This window comes from Callithrix jacchus, chromosome 8 (assembly GCF_049354715.1).
Source record: "Callithrix jacchus isolate 240 chromosome 8, calJac240_pri, whole genome shotgun sequence".
Classification (NCBI taxonomy): Eukaryota; Metazoa; Chordata; class Mammalia; order Primates; family Cebidae; genus Callithrix; species Callithrix jacchus.
This window is the reverse complement of record NC_133509.1, coordinates 89,331,387-89,350,843: the sequence shown is the minus strand read 5'-3', so window position 1 is coordinate 89,350,843 and position 19,457 is coordinate 89,331,387. Positions and strand designations below refer to the sequence as shown.

The following is a 19,457-nucleotide window of genomic DNA, read 5'->3' as shown; positions in this document are numbered from 1 at the left end:
GACATCAGCGCTTGCATGGAAGGGGCTCCACTCAGGTTCAACCAACCTCTACAGTCTGTTAGACACAAGCCACTGTGAACTTGGGAACCTGGAACAAAATGGAGACTAAAAATAGCTGGTCACAGTCCCAGTCTGTGCCGCCTCTGCTCAGAACCCTCCAGCAGCCTCCCAGCAGAATAACAGCCAGCCTCCTGCCATGGCCCACAAGGCTCCACGTGATCCAGGCTCTGTTATCTCTGTGCCTTTATACAGTGCTCTCCTTCCTCTGTTCTGCCCCAGGCCCTTTGCACTGCTGTTCCCTAGGGTGGTTTCCACGGTCTCTCTGCCTTCACGTTTCTGGCTGTATTGTCTCCTCAGAAAGGACTCTGTTTACTCTGTGAGTCGTGCTCTGTGCCCCCACACTGTCCCTTTCCCCTGCTTTATTTTTCTCCATAGCTCTTGCCCACAGCTGTCGTATTTGCTATGTGTATTCACTTTCTACTGTCCCCTCCCCTGACCCACTGAGTGCTCATCTCATTGGAGCAGAACTCAGCTCTGCCCCGGTGCCTGGAGCAGGGCCTGGCACGCATCTGGAGCAGGGAGGAAAGCCAGGGCATGGGGCATACCTCTTCTGAGTATAAGACCGTGTGGTTAGGGGGGCTCTTAGGTGTGCAGGCTCCTTAATCTGCCCCACAAGCTCAGTTCCCAAGTGGGGTTCAGAGAGGTGAAGTCACACATCAAGGTTAGCCAATGAACATGAAGCTGGGGCGAGGCCTTCTCTGACTCCAGAGCTGGGGCTCTGCTGCCTGCCACAGCAACTGCAGGGGACTGCAACGCCCCCAGCCTCAAGGGGCTCTAGAACCAAGGGCTGAGATGTCCACTCTGCAGGCAGTAGGAGATCGGTGCCCACTGCCTGACAGTGCTGTGCGCACTCTCACCACGATCACCCCTCTACCTCCAGGAACTCCTCTCTCTCTCTGCAGGTTACAGTATCGCCTCTCATGAGCAGGAGGCAGCCCCTGGGAGCCCCCTCCTGTCACCTGCTGGAGCCCTTGCTGTCAGCACCTCTGCAGGCCTCATCTGGCGGCACCCCTAAATTTCCTTAACAACTTGGAAGCGCATTGTGGACAGTGATGCTGCTGCCCTATCTCCCTGAGTCTCCCACAGTGTCCACCCCTGGCCTTCCACCTCATACATATCTATCGAGTGAAGAAAAGAGCAAGAGGTAGAAGGAAACTGACAGCTAAGAGTTGTGAAATCCTTTAAAAAAAAAAAAAAAACTTTTACTTGTGACACTGGTTTGAAAATAATTGCAAAATCCTATCGGGAGATGCAGAAAAAATCCCAGAGGGGGTGTCCACAGCGGGGTGTGCTCCAAGTGACCGAGAAGTCTCCCTGTTGCCACCACCTTCCTCTGTGAGCCTGGGAAGCTGTTCCCTGCTGAGGGCCTTAGCTCTGCTACTTGTCAAGTGGGGAAAGCATCCCAAGGTCCCACTGGAGGCCACTTCCCTGCCCCTTCATGTCTCCACCAAGGGAGCACATGGGGCCAGAGAGAGAAGTAAGACGAGGTTGGTGACTTGGTGGGACAGGAAGCTGAAACCAATGGTTAAACCAAAGTCTTGTTTTCCTTGATTTGCTATACATTAAGATAATCTTTGCAATGTATGTTTCCCATTGTCAGCTCATTCAGAGGCAGATGTTGCTTCCATTATTTAAAATTCTCGAAGAGAAGGCTGGCAAAATGGAACGCTATGGAAAGCACCAGGGAGCTGAGTGTGTTCCTCCTGACCCACGTTCCGGCGTCGATGGGTTCGGAAGGCAGCCGTGCCAATTTGTGAGCAGACGGAGGCCGACCGAGCTTCCAGGCAAGCAGGGTGCCACAGAGAATGGCAGGCATCTGCACCGCCCCCACCCACTAGTTGCTGTTAGAGTAGGGTCGGGGCAATTAGACAATTCCAGGGGGAAGAGACTTAGTATTTTCATCCATTCATGTGAAAATCATATGCATGCAAAAATTAGCAGTCTTCAGGGTGTGAAATCTATAAAATAGAAACACAACTTTATATATAGCGAGTTAGCAAATATGAAAAAAAAACAAACCTCAGCAATTATAGCCATCCATATGCTCATTGTAAGATTTAGTTTACTCTCCAGCGCTCCCCTTTAAACAAACACTGTGGAGAGATTTGGATAAATAAAGATGCTCGACATTTGGAGAGAAGTGTTTCAGCTGCAGGATTTCTTGCCAACACGCAGCAAAATGCCATTTTCCAAGCCTGGGATTGCGTGTTCCAAAAAGGGGGCTGAGAAATGCAGGGCTCTCCGCTCCAGAATCCCCAAACCTTCGTGGCTGCTCTTTTAGGTGGTAAGTGGGGGTGTTTGCTTCTCCTCCCCAACTCTTTGCTTCTATGCACTGGGGAGCCGTGACCCCCACCGCTCTGAGTGGCTCTGAAAAATTCTAAGTCTTGGGAGAAGCCCATATGTTCACACTGCAGAGTTTCCTAATAGTGTGACTTTTTAATTGTGTATTTGATAAAAACAGATCCATGGCATCTTGCTGCAAATATAAGACAGACCAGTTGGGTGGAAAACAGCTTCCATCTCAGGCTAGGAACCCTCAGCTGCATGGGGCTTGGTGCTCCAGAGGGGCATTCAGGCAGCTCTTGCCCCACAGACTCACATAAACCACCAGGCCAAACCTTGCTGTGGCTCCTGTTAACTCTGAAGGCTCATCTCATTTATCTCAGGCCCCTGTAGCGGCCACAGACCAGGCAGACGGAGTGTGAGTCCTCAGGAAGGCAAATGGAAAGACCCCTCTGGAATGGAGCCTCCTCTGCTCTTGCCCAAAGGGGGCATGTTTCTTCAGCTCAGATGACATCTCTGAAGACTGGGAATTCTTCCTTTCTTCACCATTCCAGTATTCAGTAAGGATAACCAAGGTCAAGGCTGACTTGAGACTTACTTAGTATCTTTCCAGAAGTCCCACATGTATGGGGTAGTCCTGTGCTCAGGCCCAGGGTCAAGAAGATTCTGGAAGAGAATGCTACCCATCCCTGATGAGGTGTTGCTACAGCATCCACCTGAGGAGCCCCCAGGGCTTGTCCTTGGCAGTGACCATCTGTCCCCACTGGGTCTTGCATGCGTGGCACCCACGGTGCAGTTCTGCAGTGCTCTTTCTCCAAGGCACTGAGGGTAAGGAGCCAATTTCTTTAGGACTTTAGAATAAGAAACAGGCTGGAGCATTCCAGGAAAAATCTATAGATTCCCATTTTGCCAATGACAGCTGAGGCAGCTCTTTTGGATAACTAGATAGGCGTGGAGTCTGGTTCACTGGGGAGCAGGGTTGACAGGAGCAGAGAAAGCGGAGAAGACAAAAAGGGACAGATAAGTGTGCGTGCACCGCTGTGATGAGATGAGTAAAGAAGCAAGGAATGCTAGGGGGCTACGAAGAAAGGGGGAGGATGGTGAGAAAAGGGAAAGAGATGGCCCGGGCAGGGATGCTGAGGATCTCAGAGACAGCCGCAGAGGGCGTGAGTCATGAATGGCCCCCCCTCCTCTGGTGGCCTTCTAACATTCCTGAGCCTGCAGAAAGCCAGTGCCTGTGGAGGTCCTCTGGGACCAGCGCTTTCACAAAGAGTGATGGGTACAACATAGTCTAAGATGATATTGTACCATCTTGCCTCAAGTTGATGCTCAGAGGAAGGGGCCATGGGCCCAGCTGGGTTCTTGGCTATGACAGAATTGATTGACTTATCAGTCTCCCTACCCGCTGTCTGCCAGTCCAGAGCAGGGAAATCTGCCTTGGCTTATAAGGAGACATGGAGGAAATATTGATTCAGTACTGTAAGTGGGTCCCTGTTCTGGTGTCTGCCTCTGCATGGCAGTCCCTCCCACTCCCTAATGGACCCGGTGCACCAATAACTCTCTCCCTCTTATTTCTAAAGGCAGTTCTCTGGACGGAAATAAACAATGACAGCCTAGAGCACTGTGCTCCCAGGTATATGTAGTGTTCTTATGGTGGAAGAATCCCGACTGTGAGCTGGTACTTAGGGTAGGTTTTCTGTGGTGGACAGGTAAGTCACACCATGAAATGCTGCCATGTGAGGTGCCACTGTACCCAGCTCACATCCAGGTGGTTCATTACCAAGAGTAGTTTGCAGGTGACTTGGGGCAAGAGAAGGATGATGAGATTTCCAGAAGGCTGTGCAGCCTACCCTTCTGAAGGTGTTCCTTTGAAGCCTGCTGTGGAGTTCTCTTCCCTTTTCTGTTAGGCCCTCCAGGGGGGTAAAGAACCATCATGATCTCCTACTATTGAGCCAGAGCCACTGCAAGATCCTCTCCAACTGGATCCCAAGGACAACTGAGCCCGGGGCAGTAGAAATTAGTTGCTTCTGAAATAAAGGATTCCTCTCCAAGCAACTTCCAAACCAGTTAACACCCTGCCTCCATGAGAAGTGCGATCATTCTCACAGGCGCCACACTTGTTTCGAGTCACCTTCCTGGTGAGTGTATTATACCTTGTAGTGTTTCTTACTCATCATCACCTGAAGGCTCTCCTGGCTGGTCCCAGGAAACAGCTAAAACTTGTCCATGTGGAGGTGGAAGTTGCAGTGAGCTGAGATTGTGCCACTGCACTCCAGCCCAGGCAACAGAGTAAGACTGTCTCAAAAAAGAAAAAAAATAAAGCTTGTCCATGCGGGAATAACATGAACCAGCACTCCTGAGGAACCTCCAAGTGTCCATGAATTATGTAGAACCAGGAACGAGGGGAGAGTCCTGTAAACCCAAGCAAGGCGACTGATGAATCGATCCTCAATTTGGAGCTGGGTTCTAGTCCTCTGTCTTCTCTGTATGGGACATTTCAAGTCTCCCATCAGTAGAGTTATTTTAGGTTTACAGAATTAAAGCATCCTTCAAATGCATTGTAGTCTTCAAGATTTGCCCAGTTTACAATGGATTCTCTGATGATAGCTAACAGCTGGGAGGAAAACATCATATGACAACAGTTTTCTGAGTATTTGCTTTTGGGGTTGGCTACCCATCCGATTTCATTTTTACTCCTGTTTGTGTAAAGATGAAAGCCACTTTCTGACTTCCTGATGTTTGCTGTCCTGATGTCATATTTGTCGTCTAGTTTTAACGCCTGGCCACAAGCCCCAAAGTCTCCATAGTGAACCAGATTGCGCGGTTTCGTATGGAAAGGCCCATCTGTAGAAGAGGCTCCGAATCAAGAATGAGAACCCTGACTCTAGGATGAGCTTTCACAAGGATGAGGACCCTGACTCTAGGATGAGCTTTCACAAGGATGAGGACCCTGACTCTAGGATGAGCTTTCAACTGGACCCACTTCGAGGTTAGAGGGGTTGTTCCTGGGTAGGAGGCTGCCCCCATGAGAGGAAGGAAAAATCACTGCAGTAACCTGTGGTCTTGACAACCAGCCTTTGATTGCAAAGGGCAGGGGATGCAGCTGGAACCCTTGGCAAGGGCTGAGGAACCGCAACCCTGTGCCCTTAAGCAGGGACCTTCTGCAGCCTCCTTCCCTTTAGTAAGGGATTGTGGGTTCCGGCCAGGCCCTGCCTTTCCTTTCCTTGCCCTGTAGGCAGGTCCTGGAAGAGCCACCCAGCATGGTGCTGAGCATGCTGCACAGGGCTTAGGAGTGGCTCCTGTCGAGCGCCCAGTGGTTTATTAGCAACTAGGAAATTTAGAGCGGGCTTTTCCCTGTGCTTTGGCTGTTATTATAGATGCTGTGTGAGGCTCTTTAAGGCCTTGCTGGAAGTGGGTTTGTAATACTCTAGAGATTAAGAGATCACGAGGTCAAGAGATTGAGACTATCCTGGCCAACATGGTGAAACACCGTCTCTACTAAAAATACAAAAATCAGCTGGGCATGGTGGTGCGCACCTGTAGTCCCAGCTCCTCAGGAGGCTGAGGCAGGAGAATCGCTTGAACCAGGGAGGCAGAAGTTGCAATGAGCTGAGATCATGCCACTGCACTCCAGCCTGGTAACAGAGCGAGACTCCATCTCAAAAAAAACAAAAACAAAAACAAAGAAACAACACTTGAAGGGTTCCAGAGTTCTAAGTCCAGTATGCGAAGCATATTATTATAAGTAGTATTAGGAAACAGAGTCTCATTCTGTCACTCAGGGTGATCTCAGCTCACTGCAGCCTCCACCTCCCAGGTTCAAGCGATTCTCCTGCCTTAGCCTTCTGAGCAGCTGGGACTAAGGCGCCTGCCACCACACCCAGCTAATTTTTGTATTTTTAGTGGTGATGGGGTTTCACCATATTGGCCAGGCTGGTCTCGAACCCCTGACGTGATCTGTTTGCCTTGGCCTCCCAAAGTGCCGGGATTACAGGTGTAAGCCACTGTGTCCGGCCTCCTAAGCATATTATTTATAGACTTGCAAGTAACTATGTGGGGGGAAAACTGAAAACAAACTGCTATAAGGGGTTGCGCCTGTGGGCTAGGAAGGGGCAGGGAGAGAGACAGTCACTTTTGCTCACAGGCCCTTCTGTATTGTTTGATTCTTTAACCACGGGAACAAGAGGCTTCGTAGGAAGAGTGGAAATGGTATTAGGCTCATAGTTGCCCTGAGCACAACCCAGCCTCTTGGTACTGCTGTGAAACAGTGGAAGGAAGCAAAGGTATAGGCGGAGGATTCTATCAACAAACCCAAAGTGCTCAGGGACGGCCCAACTCTTAGAAAGGGGACTGTCCGGACCTAGTCTTCCCAATTAAGACGGTGAAAGCTCGGGGAAGTTACAGTAAGAACAGTGAGGAAGGCTGAGAACTTTCACAAGAGTGGCAGGAAGGAAAAAATCAAGGAGGCCTTGAGGAAGGCATAAAGCATTGAAGAGAGAGGTCACTCTGCTGGTAAGACTGTAGTCCAGGGACGGAGGCCAGGGTGAAAGACCCATTCAAGGGGACACATCTCCTTGTGCCCAGGACCTCTTCAAATCTTGTCCAGATTCTCTTTGATTGGGAATGGGTTATACAAGATTCTGCATGAAAACAGAGGATGGGATGAAAAGACCCCAGGAGAAAAACTTTACAACCCCCAAATTTTATCGTGTTTCTTCCCAGGAAGAAAAATAGCTACATGTATAGAAATGGAGAAAGGAGCTTTGAAACAAAAGTGAACAAATAGGAGTTTTAGAATTCAAGAAGTCATGTGAGCAGGCCTCTGCACCGGGTGGCTGCTGCTCCCCTCCCTGATATGCCATTCCCCGCGGTGGGTCTTCTCCTCCTCCTCCCTTCCACCCACCCTGCGCACTCCTGCTTGACTTACACTCAGAGTCGCCCACATGGAGGAATCCCTCTGGGGAGAGTGGCCAGAGGTCAAGCTCCTCAGCCTTGGATTCAAAGTCCCCCACCATGGACTACAATCTTTACGGCTCCCTCGGTCCACTCTCTGAGACCTCAGCCAGATACTTCGGGGCCATGCTGTGGCATTCTGTTCCTTTGCAGTCTTGCTCCCTGGGTTCCTTCTGCTTGTAATTCTGCCTTCCCTCTCTCTACTCTCTGCTGTGCTCTGAAGCTCAGCTCCCATTCCAAGAAGCTTCCTTGCCTATTCCAGGCCATAGTGACCCTTCCCTTCCTTAAACTCCTACAGATAGGACTGACTGGACAGAGCGTTTCTACTGTCCAGGGTGTTTTCCTAGAGGTGCAACACATTTCGGGTTTGCCTGTCTTGGGGCAGTGGGGGTGGGGGTGGGTCTATCCAGATAGATGCAGTAAATGCCCGTGTGGCTCTGTATTACTCTTGGAGTCTACAAGATCACTGCCTACATAGAGAAAGGCTTTAAGTATTCCTTAGCTGTGCGTAATTCCAACCACTCTGTTTTAGGAAGCATGGTGAAAGCTGAAACTGACTTGAAGTGTGCCAAGTTGCTCTTTAACCAAGTAAAGGAAAGATGGCTGGTGTGACAGTCATCACTTTGCAAGAAAAGCCCAAACCAGGGGGAAGGTCTCAGCATCAACAGTTTTCTCCTTCTCTGTCTCACTCTCACTTTCCCTTTCCACACGTACTACACAGGCGCCCTCCCACCTCCCCCCCACCAAAGCCCTCTTGTGCTATCTCTGGTTTAATCAATCTAGAAATATGACTAGTATCAAAAATAGTCCCATCAGATTGCAACCAACTCTGGGGCTCCACGTGCTGGCTCTCGGCCAAGCTGCCGCTATTCATGCTGGCAAGGCACAGTTTAAAAAAGGAAAGGCTTCTATAAGCTCCAAAGAATGCACGGTGACAGTCGAAGCTAAGCACTTTCTGGCTGGGTTCACCGGGGCATCTATTTTGGCATCCCAGCTTCCCCTCTGTGTCAAGGGGAGATGAAGCGCCGGGCCCTACCTGGCGGCTGGAACATCAGCATGTTCTGTGGGGAAGTGTGCACGGGCAGCGAGCGGGTCCTCTGGACCGAGCTGTGGGTGCGGCTTGGCATGCTATTGCTGCCCCCAGGGTTGGCAAACCACAGGTTCTAGTGAGAAAAGCAAAAGGGAACTTGTTAGTTCAGCCACCACCTCCCCCCCACCCCACCCACCGCCCTGCAAGAATTTGGGAGGCAAAGATCCCAGGAGAACTCTGCTAACTTCTAGAAAAGGGGCTTGTAGGCCAGCGCTAGCATCTGCATATTTATAGAGAGGGTTCAGATTCCATTCACTGTAATTTCTCTTCACCTCCTCAGTCCTGGCCTTGCTGTAAGCCTCAGCTTCATCTGGACACCTCTCTCCCTATCTCCAGAACTCTTTTGAATCCATTTGTTGCTTTTGCTTTTTCCCTGCCACTTTTCTAGGAAATGGGGGAGTTCTATAAATGTATGTAATGAAGAGCATAAACTATTTCAGGGCTCTCATTTGATTTTTTTGGTTTTTTTTTTTTTAGATTCTTACAATGTGCTCCAAAGCGAGGAAGAGAGAAAAGAACCTCTCAGCTGGCAATTAGCTGGCACAACTCAGCTTGCGTGTCCCAGCAGTGACGTCGTCTTGAACTGATCTGGGGACTGGGGACAATGGTCAGAAGATGGGGCTTTCTGGGACCCTGGGGAGTGAATCCTGCCCATCTTCCCTGAGCCCTTTTCCTGTTTTTAAGCTGATCTGTCATCCCTTAGTTTCTCCTGAGACCCCAGAAACTCAGACCTACTTGTGTCCCTCCGATCCTTATCCCCACCCACAGCGTGCCCACAGCGTCTCGAAGCTCTGTGGGTGGGGATTAGGAAGGCACTGGACAGGGCTGGGGCCTGGGGCTAGAAAGGTATGAGCCACGGGCCAGAGAAGGCAGCTGTAAACTGCATAGCAAGAACCTCTGGGAGGCCTGAGAATGTGTTAACTCTTCCCCCGGCACCCTCTCACAGACTTTGTCCTATGGATGCTCCACCAGAGCCAGGACCAAGACTAGGGAGCTTTTTTCCAAGGATAAAAAGGCAAGGAAAGCGCTCTAAGTACCCAGGCTCTTCTGCAACGTTTGGGAGGTAGAAGATCAAGCATGGGGCAAAAAAGAAATAGGTCTTGCTTTTCTTTCTAAAGGTTCTCTTGTGAGGGTCCCCATGGTTAAAGTGGTCCTTTGGGCATCCTAAGCACAGCTATGGGGTTACTTTGTCTCCTAGAGAGCAATGCAAACAATGGTGTTACCTGTGAGAAATGGCAGCAACTACCCCCAGCATGGACCCCTTGGCCTCTCTCCCCACCCTGGGGTCACCTGGGGGGAAGTCTGCAGCCTCAGTCCTTGAGCTTGGCCATTCTCCTCCTTCCCCGGAGCAGAACAAACCTGTCTTCCTTGTTTCATTATGGTGGGGGCGGCTGTGGTGTTGCGCTGGTTGGAACTGACGAATCCACTGGTGCCCAAGAGGCCCAGGCGGGCGGACGGGACATTCCGAGACGGGATCTGGTACTGGCGTGGGTTCCGTCTCCCCATGCCGCCGCCCACAGAGCCAGCTGTCGGGAGGGAGTTGGACTGCCCAAAGCCTCGACTGTGAGAGCCAAGAGAGAAGAACGAGAGCATCAGTTATTATTCAGCCCTTTTCAAGCCCCAGGCCTCCAGTGGGATGGTACCTTGGGGGGGTCTCCTCACTTTTTTTTTTTTGAGACAGGGTCTCACTCTGTCACCCAGGCTGGAGTGCAGCAGTGAGATCTTAGCTCACTACAGCCTTGACCTCTTGGGCTCAGCTGATCCTCCCACCTCAGCCTTCAGTGGGCTGAGACTACAGGCATGCACCACCATGGCCAGTTAACTTAATTTTTTTTGGTAGGATGGAGTCTCACTATGTTGCCCAGGCTGGTCTCGGCTTTTCAGGCTCAAGCGATCCTCCCAACTCAGCCTCTTGAGTAGATGGGACTACAGATTTTTATATTTTGGAGACAGGGTCAATCATGTTGCCCAGACTGGTCTTGAACTCCTGAGTTCAAGTGATCCTCCTGCCTCAGCCTCCCAAAGTGTTGGGATTACAAGCCCCCGTGCCCTGCCTCTGCTCACATTTTAACAGTTGTGAGGCCTACAGGGAGCTCTGTGCCAGTGAAACAGCAGCTAACATCTGAGAGGACATATCACATGCAGCTTCCTGGGACTTTGACATTATTTTTCGATCCTCAACAACCCTGTAAAGTAGGTGTTCTCTCGTTTCTAGCTGGAGAAGTAAAGCAGTGCGTAATCCTTGTGCACAGGTTACACAGCCAGCAGGGGGCAGCGCTGGCACACAGCCCCGCAGTTCCTCTTCCTCCTCCTACCTCGCCGCTGCATCTTCTCCAATCCATGCTACTGCAGATGAGGACACAGGTCTTGACACATGCCACATAGCAAGAAAGGCCACGTAGCAAGAAAACAGCAGGAACTGGGTCTGACTCCTGTCCCAGTGCTCCTTTCTTTTATCCTATCATTGATTCCTGCTCAGCCCGTCTGCGTGGCAGACTTGGAGAAGTCTGTGAGGCCCACCGGGATGTAAGCTCATGTCTGTCCTCATCACTCCTGCATGTTCAGTGCCTGCATCAGCTCCTGCACAGGGAATGCCATTGAATGAATGAACCAATGAGTCTCTGCCATCATGATGCATCCTCAAACGGGAGAGCCGATGTCACCCATGGGGCTAGGGATCTAAGAATGGAGATGATGTCTGCAAGTGTTCTGGGTCTAGGACACAGGCTGCTTTCACTCCACAAGCCCTCCCCGCAGAACGGGCCACCTAAGAACCAGGGCAGGTCCATGCTTCTCTTGGGTCCATGTAGGGAGGCTGCCAGAGCCCCTAGCATCACGTGCAGATGCCGGCGCTCCCGTCGGGTTGGGTGAGCTCAGCATTGAAGAATGCCTCCTCTCCAACACGCCTCAGGTCCGGGAGGTTACAGAGCAGCCGGCAGGGTTTCAGGAACCAGCACATTCTTTCCAAGAAGAGTCAGCTTTAGTCATTCACCGATGTTGAAGTTGAAATGCTTTACCTCCAGTGGCCACAAGATGGAAGAGATTTACTTTTCCAGCGACAACACAGGAGAGGTTTGTACCAAGCCCGTGGGGAGACTCCGGGAAGCAGGGCTGACGTAGTTTAACCAGTTGAGGGTGATAGGGGCCTACAGAACAGTCACTTCCTGAGAAAGAGAGCTGTGCCTGTGTGTAGGGGGAGGGGCAACTGAGCCAGCAGTGCAGATCTCAGAAAATGTTACTCTTCTCCCCAGAATTCCTAAATTTCCTAGGGAGAGAAGGGGCAGGAAGAATTCTGGGCTTGTACCTTCCTACTTCCAGGCTTTTGCAGCCAAGGAAAGAGTCCTAGATTCTGGTCACAAGCTCATCTAAATGTGGTGAGGAGGACACTCACAGGTTCTTGGGATCTTTATCTTGGCCTTTCTTCCTTTTTTCCTCCCATGTTTCCCTTTAAAAGATTCCATTTTCATTTTTACTAAGGCTTAAGGTTTTTTGGTTTGAAAGAAGAACTTGGGGCTGGGAGGGGTAGAATAAAGTTCACATGAGAGACCTCCTTTGGAGGAAGGTCAACCTGACTATGTGAGGGGGAGACAAGGATCGAATGTAGTTTTGTTGTTGTCAACTAGGAAAACTAGTCCTTGGGTTCTGAAGTCAGGATTTTGGCCACCTGGTAGATGATTCAGTATTCTGCTATGATTTTTCCTTATTTAGTGTGGATAGCGTTTTCTCACTTTCCTTTTTGGTTGGATTTTTAAAAAGTTATTTCATATGCAAAATACAGAGTCAATGAGTGATGCTAAAATGATTTGTGCTTCCAGGAAGGCAAGACTGTTTTATACTCATAAGCAATATAATGTGGGCAGAGGACTCTGTTATGGGATACTGAGTCACCGGAGAAAGGAGGGATCCAGGGACTTGTAGAGTTAGGACTCAGCTGTTGGGGGGCCGAGGGTAGGGTGTGATGGGGGGAGAATTTGGCTAGGCCATCTTTCTCCTGATAGTGAGGACCCTTCATTGTTTATTACAGAGCTAGCTTTGCGGAGAGTTGCTGCTGCTGGCAGCCAGAGTGAATACTTGGGTTACTTAAGATCGCTAGGCTTAATGAAATCATCATGCTTTCTGGGGTGAGAACAAAGTGACAGAAGTAAGTTCTCCCTTCCCATTCTGTCGCCTTACCTTTCTAAATCTGATTTCATTACACTGAAATGTGGAAATGCATGAAAAGTCTTTGATAAAGTAACATTCATAAGAACCAATTAATTGGGGATTTGTGTTAATTCAAGCAGGGGCTGGGCTGCAGTTACCTTTGTATTATCGGAGAAATAGGTCTTCAAAGCAAATTAATAGCACAAAAAGATCCCAGAGGAAATACCTATGAGTATAAAACATTTTCTAGCCTTTTCGCAACATCCAACTGAACATCCAAAAGCGATTCACTCACAGCTAATGAATGAAGAGAAATCCCTTAGGATTCCAACCTGGCAAACCTCGGGCTAGCCCTATCCAAGTGTTAGTTACTAACACCCTGGAGAGGTCAAGGTTCATGCCCCCTGCTCCACCTCCACAAGGCTCTCGGATGTGGACCAATGACAGCACTGGGCTGACAGAGGCCAGGGTGGGACATTTGGAGGAGCAGCAAAGAACTTGAAAGCCCCATCGTCATCTCCAACCTCTGAATGACTTCTTCCTCTTGGAACTTGTCTCTCAAGGGCCTGGTGTTGCAAGAGGAGTCTGGAACCTTTTCCCTTCACCTGGGAAAAATATTGCTGCTCTTAAGAAAAGCCACCTGGGATAGGGGTAGGCCCCGGGGCAGGAGGCAGAGAAAGATCTTGCCTTTCATCTGGGCCATCGGGTACCCTCAGGGCAAAGAGGGAGTCTAGTCCAACCCATTAGGGTTGGCAACCCCAGAGGGCTTGGGGCTAGGGAACTGGTCCTGAAGAGTGTCACTTTGCCTGAACCATCTTTTCCACTCATCAGCCTGAGATCACGAAAGCTGCCTGGCTTCCATAAGGTTAAGAGCATGCAGCTGGAGCTGGTGCCAGCCTGTCTGGTTCAAATCCCCAATGTTGCTGCCTACAAAGTTGTCTGTAAATTGGGGTTAACAGCAGCTCTACCTCACATAGTTGTCACAAGGATTAAACTTTAATATTCTTAAAGTGCTTGGATACCACTTGGTATATGTAAGTGCTAAATAAATGTTTGTTTAATAAATAAGCGTTATACATACTGGAATGTAATCACACTCAGGTTTTAAAATTAATCTTTCATGAAGTCTTTTCACAAACTCCAACTGGGCTTATCTCCCTTAAATACAAAACAGTGATGTTTTAAGGCACACTTATGCAAATAAATGCCCAAAATTTTAACACGACAGGCAGAGAGCTGCTATACATGCACTGAGAAATGAAATGAATTCAGAACCTTTCAGGTGCAAGTGCAGAAATTACCCGCTCACGTTTTAAAAACGTAAAATAGAATGTTAATTTTTCAGGATGTTTACATTCTCATTGCCTTATGTCCCAACAATTTCCTATCATTGTTTAAGGCTCAACTCAACCCTTGCTCTACCCTTAATTTCTCCTGCAAATTGTCGTTCCAGTTCATCTTTAATATGAAATTGGATTCCTCAGTTTAAAACTATATTAAGGTAATGGGTTCTAAAGCACAACCAGGCTTATTTTTAACTGTATGCAAGAAGCTGAAGTACTATGAAAAAAATCAAGAATTGTACTGCTCCACTATGAGACTGCAGACCAAAATAGCCTAGCGCTGGGCTCTTCACCCCACCACCGACTATAATTAGCTTGTCTACAGCTAGAAGGGAGGAAAAAAAATTACACTACCACTTAAGGTGCAGATAGAACAACCCATTTTGTCCTTTCAGCTCCCCTTTTGTGGGTAAGCCAGCCTGTGTTTTCCTGCATTCGTTAAATCCTCCCCACTCTCCCCCCATCCCCATCCAGACTGTTACCATCATTTTTACAATGCAAATTAAGTTACAAAAGCTCACATTCAGCTCTTCCTCTGGGACTGCTGGCTCCCACAGCCTCTTCCCAACCCCACCTGTGGAAGCCATGGATTTGGAACTCGCCACAGGGCATCTTCGTGAACGAGGAATGGTGCCCTGCCATATTTCAGCCCCAGGAACTGAGGTAGGCACCGAGGCGCCAGGGGAACCACCATGCATTACAAAGAATGAAATCCCAACATACTTTCTTTGCTGTCGATATCCTGATATGTCTAGAAGGGTTTTCCGAGGGAAAGACCGAAAGAGCTTCTGCACCTGCTGTTTCCATGACAACAGTCTTTTTTTCTGTGTCTCTGTAAATGCCTGCAAAAACAAACAGGGACTTTTAAATGGGAGACGCAGCCTGGCAGTAGAGGGAGAAACATGCAATTAATAAAGGAAAACATTGGAGTCTCTGCCGTTGCCTCCTTTTCACCTGTTTCCAACCTGGTCCAAACAGTAGTCAGTCTAATTTGGTAGCTGCCTATTCTGAAAATTGAAGTTAACTGACGTTGGGGGGGGTACTTGTAAGATACGTGCATCAAGCTGTTGACAACCCTTATTTTTGGTTACATTTCTGGCAGATCCGTACCCAGCTTCCCCTTCCCTCCTGACTCCACTCCAGACTCTATTGGTTAACAAAGAATGAATTGCAAAATTGATTGTTGAGTATTCTGGCTTTTGCAGGCCCCCTGCATTTTCATAATCAATGAAAATTCTCAACCACTCCAAAAATCAATCTGCATGATGGTGTGTCGTCACCCTAGAGTGGTCTGCAGGGTGTCAGAGAATTGACTACATTCTCTGTGTTTCAGGGCTCTGCTGAGATCTCTCCAGTTAATGGGTCCCTTGACTTACAAAAATCCCAACGTGCCAGTCCTGACTTAAACCTTCTCTAAAGTTTAGGAAAATAGGTAGGTCTGATGGCTTCTCAGATCTTTTCTAGTAAAACTGCTGTGTGTGTTTTGCCTCTTGCCCTGTAACAAATTCTTATCTATGTTTTATTTCCTTTTATGTTTAGCCTTTGTGCTCGCCACAGACTAGGAAAGGACTTTATGTGGGTTAGGAGTGTCCATGGCAGGGACTCTCAGATTCATGACATATCAGAATCACCCAAGGGGACAGTCAAAGTTCAGTTACCCGGGCCCCCTTCCACATGTCCAGAGCCTGATTTACTAGATCTGAAGGGGTGACTAGAGAGTTTGTGTTTGTAGCAAGTGCCCTGGTAATTCTGCTGCAGGCAGAGCATGAGCATGAGGTGTTCTAGATGGTGAGGGCCCACATCACATATAGATCCCCTGCCAAGTGCCTAGAACTGTAACTTAGCACATGTGCCATGGGAAATCCAGGCAATTGGACTGATTTGCAATAACAAGGATGGAGAGAAGATTCTCAAGTAGTTTTGTCAATAAGGCATGAATTCCTTTAAGTAGCAATAAAACATTAGTAACAGACTAAATGACTAGTTTCCATAAAGTAAACAGATTTCTTAAACGGAGAAAAAAAATAGCTCAATTTTCTCCCCATGATGCTTAATCTTTAAGGACCTAAACACCAGGAGAACTCTGTGGACAAAAGCAAGATGTTAATCCTGTGGCAGAAACGTCATTGAGGACTTATAAACCCCTCTTCCAGGGTGACCTTAGCCAGATGCCACTAAGAATATGCATCAGGGAGGGCCAGGAGGCGAGGACGTGGCTGTCCTCTACAGTCCCTCTCATTGGTCACTGATGCTCCCTGTATGTCCCGCTACGTGAGTCCCTCTGAAACTGGGCAAAAGGCAAGTGTTTCTGCTGGACTAACATGGAGGGGATAATTTCTGCTTCTGACTGGCTTATTCAGCCACATGTTGTATGAGGACACAAGATGTGGGCATGCTGGTCAGGGAGGAGAGGTGTGGGCCAGAGGAAGGCTCTGGATGCTGATGGGCAGGGCTTGAATCCCTCCACGCCTTTACGCCCGTCCCTCTACCCAAGACTCAGTATCTTCTAGAAACTGAGGATAATGATATCTCCCTCAAAAGGATGTTGTGGGAATGAAATAACACATGAAAAGCATCTGGAATGTGCCTCACTCTTAATAATGGTTCAACAGATGCCACTCGAAGACACCACACTGGGTTTTGTTTCGGACTGCACAGACAGGCCGTTTGGTGGTGGTATACGGCTGTTCATCACATTAGGGATTCAACAGTGACCTTGAGCTCCAACAATGGCACAGAGCAAATGACTTCAAGGTCTCTGAACTACAATACTCAACTGGTCTGGAGCCAGCCTGAAGGACAATAGGCCTGAGTTTCCAAGTGACAAACGAGTAAGTGGCTCATTTCATGGATGTGCTTCCTAAGACACTACAGACATGACATCTTCCAGGGTGGCAAGCAGCATCCAAGAAGGTGGGAACGTTGACACCTCCATGGGCAGGTGAGCGCATTCCATGAGTACCTCAGTGGGCAGCAGGCTCCTTTCCTTCAGGGCTGCAGATGGGAGCCAGCCCCTTAGCAGAACTGAGTGAGAGCAGGGGCCAGTTCTCAGCTGGGTGGTGTGGCATTAGGTTGTGGCTGGCTCCACGGGTCTCTGAATACTGGTTCCTGGCTGACAGGGGAGTGCTCAGTTTTGGGGGATCCGTACTGGCTATGATGCCCAATATCTCACCACAGCCCCCTTCACTGGCAGCCCCAGGCTGGGCTGGGGAGCAGCTTCCTGAGAGGCCTGGAGGGGAAGGGAAGGGGCTTCATGCCCAGCAACTGGCCAGGCACCTGAGTCCTGGCCCCCTCAGGCCCAGACCAGTGCATCTGTCTGGAAGAAGATGGCTATGGTGTCCCAGTGTATGTGGCTGGATGAGAAGGCTCATAGAGAGGCAACAGCCTACCTTCCTGGAGCCACCTCAAGACACAGTGAAGTGCCCAGAAGCCTGGGATAATTCAGGAGTCAAAGTGACTGGTCTCAGAAGTAAAATTTAGAACTTTCCTATCCTTCCTTTCATGACTCTGGGGACTCAGTCCCTCCATCCCAGGGAGGAAGGGAGGTGTCCTGGCTCAGTCAATACCTTCCCTACTCCCAGCCAGCTAAGGAACAGCATGTCCAGACTGTGAAAGAGCATCCTGTCTCCCTGTGCCCGGGCCAACCTTCTTCCAGGATGGAGGCTGTGCGCCTCCACGGGCCTCACAGGCAGGGCGTGTTCTGCCCACATACAATAACCAGCGCTGCGGAAAATTATCCAGATGCTTTCCCTCTCTCTCAAATTAAAATCATAAAAGCCCTGAACGTTTTCCCTTCCAAAGCAGCATGCAGTCCCCTCCATCCTGACATGAACTTAGCACGCAGACACCTCACCAGCTCCTGCTTGCCTGGGACCTGCAGTCGCGAGAGACCCCTCTGGGCAATCAGAGGAGATGAGACCACCCAGTGCCATCTTTGTCACTTGGGGCAGCACAGGGATAAAGGGGAAAAAACAAAACCAGAGCCAGGATACCCAGGGAGGACACACAAGATAGCAGGGAAGCGAGAAGCATCAGGCCTAAGCTTCAGGCCTGGTGAGGGACAACTAGGAAGCCTGAGGACTGTGTGGCACAGGCAGCTGGAGGACTCATTATTTCTATCTCATGGGCTCAGCTGTCTTGAGGCAAGGTGGACGGTACCTTGTCCTCCAGTATCAATGCTGAGAGTGGGTGTGGGAGAGGAAGCAGAGCTCTGGTTTACTTTAATCAGAAGCTGAAATCTTCCCCATTCTGTCTGCCCCAGTCCACCCACAAATGTCCTACTTCCCAACAAAACACAGAGCCCTGCAGACACCGCTCTCTTCCGCCTCCTTACGATCCAAGTCTCTATCACCAGGACTCCTGCTTGCCTTTCAGGTCTCAGTGTGGAGAGGGTTCCTCCACGGAAATGCCCTGTTCTGGCTCCAGGGGATGACCTTATCAGAGGCTTTCTCAGCATGGCTGTGATGGCCTGTTTCTTTCCATCTCACCCCTTCTCCCACTACTATAACCTGCCTAACTGGGGACAGGGCCCAGGCGCTCCGTCAGGATCTATGGTATGACTGAGTTGCAACATTCTTCACTGTGTTCTTGCCTTCTCTTCCTTCACGGCTTTTTTCTGGCCAAAACAAGTCCCGTGTTGGGACTGGAAATAGGAAAGGATTAGTCAAGGCTTGTGGGGAGGCGGCCTTGTTCCTGAAACAAAGACACGAATAAGCCTGCAGGACAAGCTTTAGACTGTGCCTGGGTGCTCTAGGGAAGCCATTAGAGAGGGAAGAAACTTTTTTTTCCATTGAGAAGTCTAGTCCTTTGGTATAGTTGGGCATTTCAGAGGGTGGCATGCCTGAGCCCCCAATCCAGGTCATTGTCATCACACTAACAGCTTTGGCCAGAGCTGCTTGGGCACATAAGAATCCATGCGGCCAAGAGGAGAAACTGCAAAAATGAGGGTTTGGGGAAGTGGGGAAGTGGGAGCTGGATGGAACCCCAGCGGGGACTGTACCTTGTATGTGAAGTGTGGGTAGTAGCGGAGGGCCCTGAGACTGAATGATACCTTCAGCAGCCGAGGACCCATGGGCATGAAGACATGAGAGGGAAGTGGAGAAGGGGCCTGGCTGCACTGGGCACCTCCCATCACTGGAGCCCACTGGACTTCTGGGGTACTGGCTGCCAGTGCAGCAAAGGCGAGGAGGCCTGGGGCCTTTACTGTCTTTTTTTCTGCCCGATATGATTCTCACTTTGTCGCTCTGGCTGGGGTGCAGTAACATGATCAGAGCTCACTGTGGCCTTGGTCACCTGGGCTCATGCCGTCCTCCCACCTTGGCCTCCCGAGTAGCTGGGACTACAGGTGTGCACTACCACACCTGGCTATTTTTTTTTTTTTTTGTAGTGACAGGGTCTTGCTATGTTGCCCAGGCTCGTCTCAAGCTTGTGACTTCAAGTGATCCTCCCACCTCGGCCCCCCAAAGTGTTGGGATTACAGGCATAAGCCACCGCCCCCTTTGCCATCTTATTCTCACATCAAGATCCTACAAAAAGTCTTCACCACCCTAGGTTTATCTGATCCCAAGTTTTCTGTAGTCTAGAGC

At 49.6% G+C, this 19,457-nt stretch overlaps 1 protein-coding gene across 13 annotated transcripts in view; it reads right to left on the bottom strand.

Annotated features, from left to right (window-relative positions):
• SAMD4A (sterile alpha motif domain containing 4A) overlaps window positions 1-19,457 on the bottom strand; it is a 230,112-nt gene that overhangs the window by 9,763 nt on the left and 200,892 nt on the right. For all 13 annotated transcript variants that reach the window (XM_078334983.1, XM_078334986.1, XM_035260562.3 and 10 more), the window contains 3 exons: window positions 14,596-14,714; window positions 9,746-9,947; window positions 8,333-8,459 (listed from right to left, as the gene is read on the bottom strand). In XM_078334983.1, coding sequence (XP_078191109.1) covers window positions 8,333-8,459; window positions 9,746-9,947; window positions 14,596-14,714 — 448 coding nt within the window. The remainder of the gene's footprint in view (window positions 1-8,332; window positions 8,460-9,745; window positions 9,948-14,595; window positions 14,715-19,457) is intronic.